The 18,150-nt window shown below is 34.7% G+C and overlaps 2 protein-coding genes across 3 annotated transcripts in view; one reads left to right on the top strand and one right to left on the bottom strand.

Moving 5' to 3' along the window:
• The window catches only part of LOC121425077, a 68,447-nt gene extending 66,527 nt beyond the window's left edge, over positions 1–1,920 (top strand). Inside the window, exon 31 of the mRNA XM_041621040.1 lies at positions 777–1,920. Coding sequence (XP_041476974.1) covers positions 777–967 — 191 coding nt within the window. The 3' untranslated portion in view covers positions 968–1,920. The remainder of the gene's footprint in view (positions 1–776) is intronic.
• Positions 1,921–5,831: 3,911 nt separating this feature from the next.
• The window catches only part of LOC121425101 (complexin-like), a 41,324-nt gene continuing 29,005 nt past the window's right edge, over positions 5,832–18,150 (bottom strand). For both annotated transcript variants that reach the window (XM_041621076.1, XM_041621077.1), the window contains 3 exons: positions 13,569–13,735; positions 11,305–11,437; positions 5,832–10,497 (listed from right to left, as the gene is read on the bottom strand). In XM_041621076.1, coding sequence (XP_041477010.1) covers positions 10,427–10,497; positions 11,305–11,437; positions 13,569–13,735 — 371 coding nt within the window. In that variant the 3' untranslated portion in view covers positions 5,832–10,426. The remainder of the gene's footprint in view (positions 10,498–11,304; positions 11,438–13,568; positions 13,736–18,150) is intronic.

The following is an 18,150-nucleotide window of genomic DNA, read 5'->3' as shown; positions in this document are numbered from 1 at the left end:
GATCAAAATTCTGAATTTTTCAATACAAAAATTGAATCCCAGTCTATTTCGAGCCTCCCTGTATGGAATGAACGTAAAATCATTTCCAAATCCTCATAACCTTGTCATGGGCTTCGACTTGAAGCAGATTTGGATTTTATCCCGACCACAACTTCCACAGGCTTGCAGCAAAGCAGAAATCTGATTTCAGTATTGTAGCATTATGCTGAAATTCGCAACTTCAATATTTTTAATGCAATATATGATTTGTTCGCAAATCACGTTGCTACCCTCCCTAAATAAAACTGAACTAAATAAATAAATTAATATTCAGATAAAAAGATACCCGGTAACTGAAAAAGAAATTGGTCTGCCATGCACCATAATGTTGTGTAACTTCGGAAGCAATTTCAAGGGCATAGCATATTTGGTGTCCAAAGTTGTGTGAGACTTTTATAAAAAGTTTAAAACAATGCTGTGATGTAAAAAAAATCAACATTGTGTTCGTTTGATTTGTCTATATTCATAGAAATCAAGTTGATGTTATTAGGCATTCAAAAGGAGAATAAAGTGGTAAATATTACTTATGTTATGTAGATTTGAATCAATGTTAGGTTAATACGCCTTCACTAGACCATAGCTGCAAGGATTGCGTTTGTTATATTCTAGGTTTTGATGTCACCTCAATGAATATAACTGCATTGTATTGTAAAAAACTGGGAAATGAAATGTTATATTCAAACTCCAGGTAGGCAATATTTGTATCAAATCACTTTACAATATGATTTCATTTGCAGGGAGATTATTCAACTTTGTTCAAGACGATAGACCAAGCCAGCCTTTAACACCATTCACCAATAGCCCACATCTCAGCATCAATTTCGGCCAAGATCTCTTCCTATATCAGCCGGCCAATGAGTTTGAACAAAGGATCTACATGGCTGCACTTCTCCATGACTACTGCCAACAAACTATCAATTCAAAATGATTTACTGTACCTCAGGGATGCCTTATGGGACCACAAACATATGCCATAGGTAGGAGAACATTCAATTTAGAGTAGGTATCCATGTTTTGCATGAGGCTACTTGTCAGAAAGTCAGAGTTGTGTCTTTCCTGCAGCTTTTTAATTACAAATCAGCACAGTCACTAAAGACAAAACAATGGGGACTGCAGGAAAGCGGCAATGAAAAGACGCATAGCATCCATATAGCGGGATTCCTATGTAAAGACGAGGCAGAGACTTGACTGATTGCTTAAGCTGGACTGTAAAATTGCTTCAATTTATGCAAATATTTGATGCATTGATGTTTATCTGTACTTTCAACTTATGCAGTAGCAAGGAGTTTTCATGTGGACTGTGGTCAGCACTGACAAGTTTTCATTATTTGACAGTAACCATAGTAACAATCAGACACCTGTACTTCTTAGCCAATCGAAATCAAGGATTGTTTGTCAGATGACATGACTTCCTCTGAGCTGTGGTTACTTCAAATGCCTGCAGTTCTTAATAGTCACTTCCATTAAGGTTCTGTCACATTGTTTCATGCAAGTCTTAAGTTGTGGCAATCACACGCAACTCACTCGCAAACAAATTTATAAGAATTTTCAAAACTTTTATGTGGCAAATAAGACTTGCGTGTGCTCCTGCTGGCAACTGCATGCGAGATACATGTACATGCAAAAACTATTGATGCAGGCGACCTGCTGGTACCAAAAATAGTCAACCCCAAATCACATACAATGATGTGACAAGGCCTTAATAAGGCTATACTAACGAGCTGTTGGAATTTAATACTCTTTCAAATGATACCTAATATTCCTACTTTATTAATTTTCATGGAGAAATTAGCCAATAGAACTGGGACTCTCTTTTTGACATATTTTTCGCTGATGTAGTTTATGGTACACCATGTGGAGTGTTATAGAAGAAGAAAAAGAAATGGATAGGCAAGAAAGTGGAAATTTGAGAGTAATCTTTCTTGAATGTAGTTCTGAAAAGGACTGTAAACCAGAAGAGATTGATGAGTGAAACAGCTTGAGTAGTAGGATGGATGAGGAGGTGCTGGCTTGAGTCGGCGAGTAGAGATGATGAGCAGAAGCGATAGACAGACTCAACATTTCGGGCAGGTTGACTGTCCGTCTTCAGGAGTGAGTTTGTCTCCTGAAGACAGACAGTCAACCTACCCGATGTACCGTAAACCACATCAGCGATTGTACTTGCCACCATGCAAACCTTCAATCAACATTCGACATATTTTTGTTTCCATTTGATTACTATTCTTTATAAGAAAAGTAGAGTTCATCCTTGTATTCACTTTTTTTTCTTCAAAATATATATGGTACCATCCAGTGTGTATAAAAAAATGCAATGAGATTTGTGAAGATTTTTAAGCTTTAGTCTCAAGTGAGTGGTAACATGTTTAATCAAATCTCCTCTTTCCAATATCTTATTTATTCACACACAGTCATGAATGACTGTCTTAAGAATCACCATTTATTTATAATACAACATAATATATATATATTGTCCACAGTAAGTACTTAAAATGCCCAATTTTGAAAATCACCCAATTTTTTTTTAAGATTGATTTTTCTGGTTTATGTTCAGAATGTGACTGTACATTTAGATTTAAACCACCTGCCACCTTCCAACAATCCGTTCAACTGTTAAATTTTCAAAATGGCATGTTATGAAAAAAAAGGATTTGTGGGAGTCAAATTTACATATCGCTGCTGGGCTGATACAACCTCATATCTCAAAATTTGAATATTTGATCACAGCTCAGAATAAGCTAGATTTTAGAGTTATAACATGGGTAGCAACCTTCTTTTGCCTCCAAAGAGTTCTTTGCATATATCCGGGGGGTGTTTCACAAAGATTTAAGTATGACTTAGGTCGCACTTAAATGTCGACGTGTACATGATATGCAACATGCAATCTTATTGATCAGTACGCAGTAGCGCGCGTCCTCTGTCATTATCTGACCAATGCTGTCATGCCTTTTATACTGCGCGCAACTAGACATTTAAGTGCGACTCTAAGTCATACTTAAATCTTTGTGAAACACCCCCCAGGAAACTATTTTCAGACACTATGAAACTGTCACCATTGCCAAAATTTAGAAATGCAGCCTTTTTATAAGCTAGATTATATTTGTAAGCTACCCTCAATTTTTTTCTTAATTTGGAGATACAAGGTTTTATCACCTCAGCCACGGTATGGTGATTGACTTGAGACACAGTGTTGGGGGAGGCACAGGTATTTATTGTATGATTGATGTCTTCAAGTGAAACCCATAAAATTATGTGTCATATGGGTTGTTAAAGTTGGTTTTGATAAAACCGGACAAATTAGACAGAAATATATATGTGAATGTTTGATGATAACCCATCAAAGAATATGAGGGTTAAGAAAGTTTTGGATTTACATCATATGCAAGAAGCTCCCCCCCCCCCCTATACCATGTGAAATAAATTCCATGAAACTTGTCTGCTACATCACAGTATCAAAAGCCCGTTTCATTTTGACATACCTTCAGATCAGGCAGGATCGGGAGAAAATGAACCATTTTTCCCGGGACTTGGCGAAAAATTATTTGCAGTGAAATAAGTTTTCTTTTAGGAACGGGGGATTCATTACGTCCATGTGCCACTGTTGGTCGCCGGGACAGACCTGGGTCCCGTAACACAAAGGTTTGCGATTGATCGCTAATTTATTAGAAGAATTCTGATTGGTTCATAGTCAGTCTACTTAGCAAAATGCGCATGTAACGAGGATCTTGATTGGTCATTTCATTTTGCGATTAATCGCTAACCTTTGTGTTACGGGGCCCTGATTGTGAATGTGCTCATTCCGCTTCCCCCATGATTCAAAATGCGCAATTCCTGATCAGGAAGATCGGCATGAAATCGTGAACATGTTCCAAATTTTAAGTCGATCACGCCGATGTGAATAATATGCTCACCGTCTTCACAACATCATTATCCACTCCCCAGGGAGTGGAGGATGTGCACATATTGTCTGCGAGAATGACTGATTGAATCCAATAACCAGGGTTATAATTTATCTGTAAAGCCCTTAGACACGTCGTACCGATGTATTAAGCGCTTTTTTTAAACCAAATTATTATTATTACACTTCTCCCAATTTTTATTCCGCTCTCTGCCGATCTAATGATCAGTGTTTCAGATTGTGATGGTGAAATTGCCCCTAAAAGTTTAAAAATTCAAAATTTTGTTATGTTTTGACAGATATGCATCAAACCTTTATCCACAAATCTCTCATTTTCTTACTTATATCAAAACTAACTCATTGTCAGGATGAACTTCACCTGTAGTTGATGTTTTATCAGAAATCCAATCAACTTCAGTATTTATATATTCACATTTTAATGAAAAGGTAAGTCCTCTAGCAAAGAAATATATAATTATGACTACCACGGTATACAAATAATGAATGTATATAAGTGCAATGGACAGAATCCTTCATGAGGTAAAAAGAGTTGAATGGATCATTAATTTCATCTTTCGCCTAATGAAGTACTCTGTACATTACACGATTGAAAAGAACATTCATTATTTGTTTTATTTGACACCTAAAAATAGATCCTTGACATACGTAAATTTGAATAAAAATGCATTCAGTGTGAATATGGTCTGTGGTTGTGGCATTATAACCTGCGCAATGTGTTTGTAGTGTAGCACTGGTGGTCTCAGCACGCGTGCAATGGACAAAATCGTATGGATCCAAAATTGCATGGATCCAAAATTGCATGGATGATGACGTCATTGTAAGATGGGCTGAATGATCAACATCAAACAATCAAATGACAAGGACCTTTCTAGGTGTGATATATATTAAACCTTTGGATTGGCTGCTCAACCCAAGACTATTACCTTGACAGTAATGTCACTATAATAAGTGTTTTTTTTATGAAACTGAATCCTGCTTAGATTCAGAAACTTCACTTCAGAAGTTGTGTATTGTATTTGTCTACATTTATGTATTGTTTTATTTATTGTCCTGTGCAATTTTGCCATCAATTTGTATTGAATTGTAGAAACAAAAGTGAATTGAAATTGTAAATGTGTAATATATTTGAGATATGGCAGTGGTGCAGGCAGAATTTTGTCTGCTGGCATATTTGATAATCAAATATTGCAAGGCTTCAAGCATCAATGGAAATTTTTATATTTTGATTAATGTTACATTGATAAGTGGATATATTTTGATATATGATATTCATCAACTTGCTTGGAAAGTTATGTGTATAAAGTTGTATCATTTGGTTATTTATTTCTAATGATTGTTTATATGTGAGATATATAATGTAAAGTGCAGTGTTTGGACTCTTGGATTTTGATATTAATCATTGACTATTGAAATTTCCCAGAAATCGTATTTTGGTTTTGTTTTATCATTTAGACGGCTGATTTTTAAATGAGGCAAATCTGAAATAAAAGAGACAGACCGAGAGAGGAAGAAAAAGAGAGAGAGCGAAAGAGTTTGGAGTTCGGAGATCCTCCCATTGGCAGTGCAACCATGAAAAGCTGGATCGAAAATCATGAAATCTTTTCACATTTGTAAATCAAATCGCCTACTACAGTATGTCCCCAAACCTCTGCTTGGCTCAGCAAAAGTGACGCCTGAATAACGAGATAACTTGTGTTTTGTACATATACTATCGAATAATTTAATATAGATAAACAACTGTACATAACAAGATAGAATGACAAATGATCACACAGTAAGAATAGCACACACTGTAAGATGAGGAATATATATGTATAACGTCTTTGGTGAGCCACAAGAGTGTTACTTTTCTTTAAATATACATGTGTGTGAGTACATGCATGTATATCCCAAGTATTCCTAGTGTCATTGAAAAAGCATGTTCACACCTTTTTAAAGTAACATTAGATCAGGCGCGGATCTAGCCAGATTTAATACAATAGTTTTGAGAGGTTGACTCAATTGTACAAAAACAATATGGCCCCTAAAATGGTATTGTGTCTAATCCAGCTGGATCCGTGCCTTTGTAACATATATATGATAACATTGTGAAATAATCTCATGAATCATATATAAAGATACTATCAAAAGAGTGAATTTGTGCTCCACTCAAATGAAGTCAAAAAGGCGATTCTCTTCTGGCTCAACAGATGAAATAAGTGTACCTTATAAAGGACAACTATTAAAACAGGGTTCACAAATAGAAAGATATAAATTACTATGTAATCAAAACATTCAATATTGCACACACTTTGATTCTAGAATACAAAACTCAGCTTAAAGTAGATTGATCAGTCTGTGAACAGAATTTTGCACCATCTATTCGGAATTGCATCACACAAATTAATAAATAACCAAAATCAATAAGAACTTTCCAATTTAAGATTTGCATTAGAACTTCCTAATCCATTACTACCAGTGGCGGACCATGGCCCGGAGGAGACAAAGCATTTAAGGGGCACAGCATTGTTCACATACAATACAGTGCCCCTCCAATGCTTTTTTCCTCCGGGCCTCAGTCCGCCAATGATTACTACCAAAGATGACATGAAGTTTGTATGTTCAAAGACGGTCAGAGTCCAATCACCTGTGTCAGATATTCCAACATTGTGAAGTTAAATATAAAATAGTCTAGCCCAATCTCTACATATGATCTATCTAGCCACATGCACCCGTCTTTCTCCGAGGCATGATAACTGTTTGATGCTAGCATTTGCCCTAATGAAAATCATGAGCTACAAATGTTTTTCCCTCAGGCCCTTTTGACAGTAAAATTGTTTGAAAATGTCAAACACACAAATTTGTGAATGTACCGTACATCCAAGACAATATCTTCCTCCTGGATTTATGAGTGAAGACTCGGTGTACATTTCAATGACGCTGATGAATTTCAAATGAAATTTTATTTTGAATTCATCAGACATATGCCTGCACTGTATACATGCACTATAGGCATAATTTGTGCTGTGCTTGCATGCATGCAAAGTGCTTCTCCAATTTCATTCCAAGCAATCTCCCATTTCTATTTCTATTTGTTTTATGAATTTTTTTCCCCCTTTATAGGTACACATATTTAAAAGCAGAGACATGTGACTATACAAGGCTTTGTGTGTGCAATGGCAAGAATATTTCATAGACAACTCAATAACTTGGGTTGACATAAACTACCATAATGCTAGTAGACAAGGAGAATGAATTTAATACACATCATCAATGTGTCTGGAAAAAAAAAGACGTGTATGAAAGAAAAGAGAGAATTATCACAACAATGAACGTGGCTTGTGTAAATTACATAATACCTATGGGGTTAAATTAGTGGGGGGGAAAGGCCCATCGGTCAAAATTACATCATAATGATGCATTTATACGTATATTTTCATGTACATGCCATGAATTTTTAGTAGTACACAAAGAAATGTCTGGTAAAAAATCTGGCAAATACAATGAGTCGACTAACATTTTAATAATTGTTCACCTGAAGTACGTATAAGGTACTACAGAGGTAATTTCACTTTGGAATTTTCAATAGGAATGTTTAAAGTGGCAAGAACAAAAAAATGCAATTCTTGAAATCACTTGAGGAATATATTACATGAAGACAAAAGAAATTATTATGAAGAAATTAAGAAAGTGTACACGATATTATGGCAATCGTATTGATCGTAGAAAAATTGTGAACAGTTCGAAAATTTTGTGATCAGTTACAAAAGGTCAAGTGGGAATGAGGTATAAGGTAAGAACTAAAACTTAGAAAAAAAGAAGTGACTGATTTTGTGATAAATGTACAATTGAATGCAGAAGTGATAATGAAATCAAACAATCATAAAGGAAATCTAATAATTAAATGCTAGAATACAAAGTTATATGAGGTCATATGATGTAAGTACGTAGATGGATGAAATAACAATTTGACAACCACAAAGGCAACATTTTAACCAGTACTTTCATCATTCATAACAATATAAGAATACAACAGAGAATATTACAATTGTTTAATAGCATGTATATCAAAAATGTACTAGATCTTTTCAAACATTTTTTTACGAAGACATATCAAGAGCTATCATAATATCAATGTACAATCAGCCACAGTAAGACATTATAAGCTTTACATATAATGCATTGGAAAAATTGGCAAATAAATAAACATTCTTTTTAGTATGCACAATATACACTGGAAACAATTTATAAAGATAGTTTCCTACATGTACTTCAAATACAGCCATAATTCTTTGCTATCTTATTTACACGAAAATCCCCATCCTGGCCTTACCTCAGTATTACTTTATTTCAGTTTACGAAACCAACAAAATAACCAAGAAAAGATCTATTGCACTTTATAATCTAAAATCATTAGAAAAATTCTCAATATTTTTCTTTGGTCTTCAAAACTTGGATGAAGATGTATACTTGTGTATCCGATACTATCAATTAAATCTGTGAAGATTTTAATTATATTTCAATGGTTCTAATAAAATTCTTGTCATTTGCCCTAAAATGGTTTTATATTTGGTCTCATTCAAACAATACCAGTAATAAAAAAAGAATGAAATCAGAAAATTTTCCTCTACCCTTCCCTTGTAAAACAATTTCTATTTAGATATCACTTTATACAGGGTCAGGAAATCAGTTCAAGAGTGATTTATCATCATATTGCACAATTGTTTTTTTTGTAATAGCACCTAATTTTGAACATTTTGAATTAAGCTTACATTTTGATTGCAGATAAAAACTAATCAACAACAAGGAAATATCATGTGTGGTATATGTGAAAGCAATGCTTACGTACAGAGTGAATACACATGCAGTGTAATACATCCAAAAGGTGAGGTGTGGTACGTCATGCCTATTTTTGCTACATTTTGTCAAGGACTAGTTTAATGCTCAATGATTGCAAAGACCATGAACCCCAACTAAAGTCTATCTCTTGTAAGAAGCTTTATCATCATGGGATCAAGAATGAGAATTGTTTGAGTTCTTAACCTTGTGCTGAATAGGACTCGTATATTGTGATTTAGGTATCCAAGTATATTATTAAATCTTTGTATATCTGTATTTCGTATCTTTTTTTTATTTGAAAGAATATTTTTTAACTTGGTAAGCCCCATCCCAGAGTCACTAATATTTTACACTTGACAATGGTATGTACATTTAATTTCCAACAGCTTACTTGTAGTGAATGCACACAATATAATTCCACGCTTTCAATCAATGTAGTTTCTTATGCCAGTGAGCATTGCATCTTCAGATGGTCAAGGTTGATGTTGTTACTTCACGAATGAAATCTGAAGCTCCTTTATCGAAGGGTGGAACATATCAAGTTGTAAAAAATTCTTACATTTATTTTTAAACTATGAAACATAATTGGATACTTAAATGGCAACATATTAGTTTTGCATGAACTTTAATATGGGTTGCTGGGGCCCATGTCCAGACAACAAACGACGACGAGCATGCTGTGTGTGTAAGATCTAACTACTGTGGTGTAGGCAAGTGAGTTAAGTGTAAAGTGTTAGTGACCTGGTTGGTGTTTCATAAAACTGTACATATTAAAGTAAGAGCAACCATACAAATCCAATATGGTGGTAAATCTTATGTGCACCAAAGTTTCATTGGTGTTGATTAAACTCCCATGAAAGGGTCATCGGTCGTTTGTAAAGTTGCTTGTCACTTACGAAGAGCTTTACAAAACACCCACCTGGAGAATCATTATCATTCTACGGTGAATCTTCCATACACAGCATTCATTTCAAAAGAGGTGCCATTTTTTTAATATAACTCTGGTGCTACTTCATTTTGTGCATTACTGGCACCAATCAATGGGCCTTGAAAAAATAGACCTTATATGTCGAATACAAAATAGACACACACTGTTTTTGTTTTGAGTTAAGTAGTGGACTAGAAAGTAAAATATTGCTCTAGCAATGTCATAGACCTTCAGGGACCCTTTCTCTTCACATTTTGGTCCTGAAATAAAGTGATGAAACTCCAAACATGAAATATGATTATAGTGCATAGGATGAAGAAATATAAAGTTGTTTTCTGTTTCTTTTAAAGAAAACCTCGATACAATTTTAACATAATCTTAATAGAACAATTTTTTACACTATAAGAGGTACCATATTCCAGATAGATTTTACCGGTACTTAGTACAAAATATCATTCCAATTAAATACATGTACTATCCCTAAAACTGATACTATTTTGAAATTATTGTCTATTAGGTATAGAAATCACAAGAAAGTGATACCAATACTAAAATCCATTGGAAACAATGGACAATTGGGCAAAGAATGACAACTTCTTGATTGACCATAAATTTATTAGACGATTACCCAACAAAAATAAATGTCAATTTTTTATTTTTTTTAAAGTAGGTTCGGCCTGGGTTACAACTGACGATAATGAAACTCTTCATCCCTGAAAGGTTACCTATTTAAAGAGGTCCAGTCCAAGTTTCTCTGCAAACGGTGCAACAAAACCTTTCACTGTATCCATAAAACCTGGGCAAAAATAACCAAAAAATACAAAACTGGGATTAAGAAAATCTTTGAAATAGTGTTAATTTTAAGCAAACAAGTGAAAATAGGCAATGATTTCTGATTCGCAATTAGTTTTCCAGGGGTTTTGGCCATATGCTCTTACCATGGCAGCATAATTTCTGACACATGCAAAAAATTACGTCTTGTACATCTTTACCTCTAGACCTGTTAAAAGTGTGTGCCAAATTTCAGGAGCATATAGGTCAGAAACTGAAGCTGTAAAGATTTTTACACATTTAATGCTATTGTATGAGATTACCATGGCAATGCAGTTTCCAATACATGTACAAATTTGTCTTGTACATCTTTACCTCAAGACCAATGTGTGTGCCAAATTTCATGAGCACCGGTCAAAAACTGAGGAAGTAGTTCAATCCACAATACTTTTACCTAATTTTTTTTGCAATAATATGCTGTTAACATGGCAACCCATTTTCCAACATGCACAAAAGAAAATTTATCTTGCACACCTTTAACTCAAGACATTGTACAGATATCTTTTACAATGAACTCACAATCTCTTTTAATAATAATAAACACAACAAGATTCTATATTTTCTTGATTATGTATGTACGAAATTTATTTTGAATGAATAATAAAGATCACTACAAAACAAAAAGATTGGTGCTTGATGATTTTACTTGTACTTCAAGGAAGGCTTCAAACATGCAACTTTCTTCATATCTACACGATAGCTTGAGGACAGTTACGAAGAAGAGGGGAATGATTGGAAGTAAAATGAGACTGGAGTCAAAAGAATGACTAACCTTCTTCTTCATCCTCCTGTTGTTGTAATGCCTGCTGCATCTCGGCAGGTGTCTTCTTCTTCCTTGTAATCCGGCCAGCATCATCAGGCTCTGGCATCCCCGCTTCTTCAGCCACTTTCTTCTTCAGTCCATACTAAATAACACAACAACAAAAAAATAGAAATTTGACGTGTCCAAAGGCACAGATGCCCCCGCTTATTGCAATCGGAAATTCATTCAATACACTTGAACTTAATATCGTGCAGAAACCAACATGGATTTAGACCTTTGAACCAACTCGTAAACTTATGAGCTGTGACCTTTGACCTGCTGACTCTGAATTCAAACTTAGCCTGTATTTTGATGTCATTTACTTACACCAAAAAAAATTGAAAATCCATTAAATATTTGTCGAGTGATTGGGCGGAAACCAATTCGACTATTATGTGATCTGTGACCTTTGACCTGCAGACTACGAATTTGAACATAACCTGTATTTTGGTGTCATGTACCTACACAGTACCTACTAAAAAATTTGAAAATCCATTAAATATTTGTAGAGTTATTACGTGGAAACTAATTTGCATATTTAATAAGGCTGTGACCTTTGAACTTTGACCTGCGGACTCAGAATTCAAACTTAGCCTGTATTTTGGTGTCATCTACCCACACGCCAAAAAATTTGAAAATCCATTAAATATTTGTAGAGTTATTGCGCAGAAACAATTTCACATACATGTATCTATTGAGCTGTGACCTTTGACCTGCGGACTCCGAATTCAAACTTAGCCTGCATTTTGGTGTCATCTACCTACACACCAACAATTTTTTAAATCCACTGAATATTTTTCGAGTGATCCCGCGGAAACCAAGTGGGGGGCAGGCGGACAGACAGAAGGAAGGATGGACAGGGGCAACGCTTAGTGCCCCTCCAGATTTCGTCTGCGGGGGCATACAAAATTGGTATTCATATCATAGACCAACCATGTAGTCTGTTGCATACAGACCTATTTAAAAACTCTCCTTCATAATACTGTTTGGATTGTAATGATTTTTAATGAATGGCTGATATTGTGTTTTACCTATCATTTCATTAAAGGACAAGTCCACCCCAACAAAAACTTGATTTGAATAAAAAGAGAAAAATTCAACAAGCATAACACTGAAAATTTCATCAAAATCGGATGTAAAATAAGAAAGTTATGACATTTTAAAGTTTCACTTATTTTCACAAAAAAAGTTATATGAACGAGCCAGCTACATCCAAATGAGAAATTCGATGATGTTATTCATTCACTATTTCTTTTGTTTTTTATTGTTTGAAATATGAAATATTTTGATTTTCTCGTCATTGTCATGTGAAATGAAGTTTATTCCTCCCTGAACACGTGGAATTCCATTATTTTAACATTTTGTGCTTCAGGCAAGGAGGTCCTAATCGTCAAATTCGTGAAAATTGAAATATTGTATAATTCAAACAATACACAACAAAAGAAATAGTGAGTGAGTGACATCATCAACTCTCTCATTTGGATGTAACTGGCTCGTTCATATAACTATTTTGTTAAAAATAAGCGAAACTTTGAAATGTCATAACTTTCTCATTTTACATCCAATTTTGATGAAATCTTCAGCATTATGCTTGTCTGATTTTTCTCTATTGATTCAAATCAACATTTTTCTGAGGTGGACTTGACCTTTAAAAGCTACATGTACGTAAGCAGACATGTCATGTGCCAACTTTAAGACATGTATTCACCTTTCAGGAAGAATTTTACTGAGGGCAAAGGGAGATCTTTCTCCATTACACACAATCCAATGACAAAAATCAATATGAACCACGGATTTGTTTAACATCTGCAGTTTTTAACTTTTTTTTTTCTTTTTTCAAAAAGATAATTACTAGTTCACAGACTTTCAAACTTCTTCAATGCAGACCCTGAAATTAAATGTAAAAATACATGAAATCTGGTTGTACACTAGATTCAAAGCCACAAATAGAGTGAATTTTACTCTATTTATTGAGCTAAAAATATATCTCCATCCTGGACCATTTCTTTAATTCTGCACACTCCAATAACACTATACCCTACCCTGTTACATAAAACCCTATTGCAACTACCACTGGCAGGTCACGTAAATAGATAAAATTTTTAGTGATTTCTGATAATCCGGGAATCTTGATTGTTCGATGTATTCAATTGCTTACCCTTGCAAACAATTAAATGGCAATAAGGGTATTTGTCCCAGGTATACTTATGTGTAAAAAAGACCCATATACCCACCTTTTCTCTTATCCTCTGTCTCTCCACCTCTCTTTCTGCTTCCATCTTAGCATGTCTTGCTTTCCTCTCTTCCTCTTGCTGCTGTCGCGCTTCTTCAATGAGGGCGGCCTCTTCTTCATCTTTGTCGTTACCTTCTCCCTCTCCTCCAGCTAAGTTTCCAAGCTCACCTGGGTTCAACAAACGATTAACAAATGTTTGAAGGCATTGGTTAATATTGATTGGACTATAAAAAAAATATCTTGCACGTCATGTATAGTCATTTTGGTTTATGTGCACTTTGTATAAAGGCCATCGCATGCCTTACGACCCGACTGGTCTGTGACTGGCTTGCGACTGAGTGAGGGGACATGAATCGCAAGGTAGTCATAAGCCTCGACACCGCACACCTTACAATCCGAGTACCCTTCTGTCTGTGACTCACGCATGCATTTTTTGCCATAGCATCTGAGAAAGAGTATGCGCGTTGTGTATCATACACGCGTCGTGTAACTCTGCTGTCTGATTGGCTGGAAGTTGGATTGAGCTTGCGATCCAGTCATAAGGATTTGATTATCGAATCCTTATGATTTTCCTTGCGACGTGTCTCTGACTGGTCTGCGAATATCAAGCTGACAAGAGCTGTGACGTCACATCTCCCCTCACTCAGGCGCAGACCAGTCGGGTCATAAGGTGTGCGGTGGCCTCAAAGGGGAAGTTCACCCTGAAGAAAACTTTGTTGTAAAAATCGCCAAAAAAATAATAAAAAATATTGGTGAAGGTTTGAGGAAAATCCGTTAAAGAGTAAGAAAGTTATTAGAGTTCAAAGTTTTTGATCTGTGACGTCATAAACGAGCAGCTGCCCCATGTGTTATGTAATATAAAATGCATGAATTTCAAATTTTGTATGGTTCCTGATGACTTAATTTTGTTTTCTATTCATGATTGGGTGTGAAATGATTTGTCTATTGATATACAAAAGGTATAGAGAAAACCATTTTCAATTTTCTGAGAAAATGACATTTCATTGACTTTTTACCATTCACTATGTGGGAATACTGCTCGCATATGACGTCACAAATCAAATAATTGAAATTCTAATAACTCTTTAATTATTTGATGAATTTTTCTCAAACTTTCGGCAATATTTTTTATTATTTTTTCTGCTATTTTTACAATAAACTTTTTGTCAGGGTGAACTTCCCCTTTAAAACCTCTGATTTTTCAGGATAGCTACGTACGCGTTCTTACTTTAGGCTTATACGAGACCCTGAAAATAATTTGGTTTTAAATGAAAGCACGATAATAAGAGGAACATGTTGGTGAGAATCTGAAAAAAAAAGGATTGAAAACCCAAAGAATAAGATCATAATGAATTTCTAAGATTTTGAATCTGTATTTTGGCCAGTGTGGAAATAAATACCCCATAATCTGTATTATGTTTCAAAATTTTGAGAACAATGGCATGTACAGAGATCTTCCAAGGTCACAGTTATTATTGCAGACATAATTTAGTGAAAGGAAATACTCCATAATCTGTACTTTATAGGTGTGTTTCAAGATTCTGAGAGCAATTACAGAGATTGTTGTGTTTGTTGTTTTTTTTTTTAATATTAATGGCGACCAGTCATATTTGACCATTACCGCCAACTTGTTCGGCCTATTATTATTTTCTTTCTTTTCTTCGACGTGTCCTTTAAAATCGTTCCTCTCCTTTTTTTCATGGTCACGGTTATTATTGCAGACATTATTCAGTGAAAGAAAATACTCCATAATCTGTACTTTATAGGTGTGTTTCAAAATTCTGAGAGCAATTACAGAGATTGTTGTTTTTTTAATATTAATTGCGACCAGTCATATTTGACCATTACCTCCAACTTGTTCGGCCTATTATTATTTTCTTTCTTTTCTTCGACGTGTCCTTTAAAATCGTTCCTCTCCTTTTTTTTCATGGTCACGGTTATTATTGCAGACATTATTCAGTGAAAGAAAATACTCCATAATCTGTACTTTATAGGTGTGTTTCAAAATTCTGAGAGCAATTACAGAGATTGTTGTTTTTTTAATATTAATTGCGACCAGTCATATTTGACCATTACCTCCAACTTGTTCGGCCTATTATTATTTTCTTTCTTTCTTCGACATGTCCTTTAAAATCGTTCCTCTCCTTTTTTTTCATGGTCACGGTTATTATTGCAGACATTATTTAGTGAAAGAAAATACTCCATGATCTGTACTTTATAGGTGTGTTTCAAAATTCTGAGAACAATTTCAAAGATTGTTGTTTTTGTTGTTTTTTTTTATTATTAATGGCGACCAGTCATATTTGACCATTACCGCCAACTTGTTCGGCCTATTATAATTTTCTTTCTTTTCTTCGACGTGTCCTTTAAAATCGTTCCTCTCCTTTTTTTTCATGGTCACAATTATTATTGCAGACATTATTTAGTGAAAGAATATACTCCATAATCTGTACTTTATAGGTGTGTTTCAAAATTATGAGAACAATTTCAGAGATTTTCCAACGTCACGGTTATTATTGCAGATGGAAGCAAATTACATGCGATTACTTTAATTGGGCACAAGAGCCATAAATAATCAAGGCACTTGAGTCACTAATTTGCTTGAATCTTTTCTGCCGTACTGCCTAAAGTGTCTGTTCAAGGTGGGTATGCAGGAATGCAGTAATACGAGTCCTGAACAAGTTCTTGTAAATTTATTGGTATTTTGGTGATTGAGTGGCTTTGAAAGCACTTTATTCCTGAAGCCTGAAATCCTGCCTTCAGGTTATACTGTGTCCTGGTTTCATATGAACTATTATATAAAAATGCTTTGTTACTATCACTGTTTGAATTATAGCTCCTAAATTTCAATCATCTCATCTTCATTTTGTTTCTTTTCCTGTACTACAAAGAATTTGTTTTAAAATAGGTGGTTTCAAACCGCCTCAATCATAAGAATCCCTGTTAAATTACAAGAACTTTTTTAAGCTAAAAAATACCCATTAATTATTCCTGCATTCACAACGCCCTGAAACGTACCCTTCGGGATAAGTTCCTGAAGTTACGAGCATGCGCAGTATGGTCTGATAAGCAGGCAAGGCGCGAGATTCAAAATCACCAGCCCAGCAGCCACCCACGGCACCCGCGCCCAACTACACGCTGGGCTAAAAGTTCCCGTAAATTGCTTTCACATTGCCAAAATACCTGCGACCTTGGAAAAATCTCAGAGAAAGTTCTCGTAATTTCGCCAAGTACCTACTATTTAGCGGGTATTTTCTTTCAGAGAAATCATGCGTAGTTTGCTTTCACATTATCAAAATACCTGGTATTTTCTGATCGGGGTAAATATCCCGCTCAGAGAATACCTGGAACTGACGAACTTCAAGGCAGTCTGAAACCACCTTCTGTTACATTCCATTCCATACCTATCTGTATGTAAATGTAAGGTAATAACTTGATAAATACAGCAATTGATTATACTGTATAATATACATATATTTAAAGAAGTAAAAAAATAAACATAAGTCAAAATTTCAATATCAGAACTAATAAATCTAAAGGAAATTATTTTTCTCACGTTGTACGTCATGCAACACACTTGTTATTTCTTGGATCTACTAGCATTACTTTTCAGGTTGGAAATATTTCTTTTAGCAGGTGATTTTACCCCCAGTACAGTATTCCCTTCAGCTGACATGCAGATGCAGCTTGGCTTTGGAAGCTCATTGAGACAATCACGTCCCTGTACTGTAAACAGTTTAATCATTGGTATATATATATATGTAAAATTTACATATTTGGCATAAAAAACAAAGAAATGCAGTTAAATATAGTTATAATAAATAAATATTACTTTATTTCTCGTTTTCTGCATTTCTTAAATCCAACCTGAGTCTTAAACCTAACAACACTCCTTCTCTGCACATGATAAAGGCATTGATAAATGCAGGCCTGTATTTAACCAACTTTAAACATCCTATTCCTTTGCTTGACCCTCAAATGAAACAATATTAAATACACAATGTTGTTAAAGTCTGTAAGGTTTAATTCACATTCAATATTCCACAGTACCGCAGTATGTTCAAACAATGGTAATTCCACATGTTCATGGAGAAATGAAACCTTGTTTCTCATGACAATAAGGAGAAAATGGAAATATTTCATATAATAAAATACAAAAGAAATAGTGAGTGGGTGATGTCATCAGTCCCCTCATTTGCATACCGACCAGGATGTGCAAATAACTGTTTTGTGATGTCATAACTTTCTTATTTTACATCCAATTTTGATGAAATTTTCAGCGTAATGCTTGTTTGATTTTTCTCTTTTTATTTATATCAACTTTTTATTGGGGTGGACTTATCCTTTAATAGATAATTATCTTAATCTAAACAACAAGAAAACATGTAATAAGTTACAAAAGGCATAGGCAATGTTATTACATGCATCTCTTTATTTTCCTCCATTTATAACTTTGGAAATGGATATATCGTTTTCCCTCAAGTAAAGCTACGAAATAAGAAATTCTATCAGTGTTTTTACTCAGGTTTCATGAGCGTGACCTTTAAAATTGGCTCTATGCCAAGTAACTTGCACCATCCAAG

Source organism: Lytechinus variegatus, chromosome 12, assembly GCF_018143015.1.
Source record: "Lytechinus variegatus isolate NC3 chromosome 12, Lvar_3.0, whole genome shotgun sequence".
Classification (NCBI taxonomy): Eukaryota; Metazoa; Echinodermata; class Echinoidea; order Temnopleuroida; family Toxopneustidae; genus Lytechinus; species Lytechinus variegatus.
This window is presented reverse-complemented; position numbering and strand designations above follow the sequence as displayed.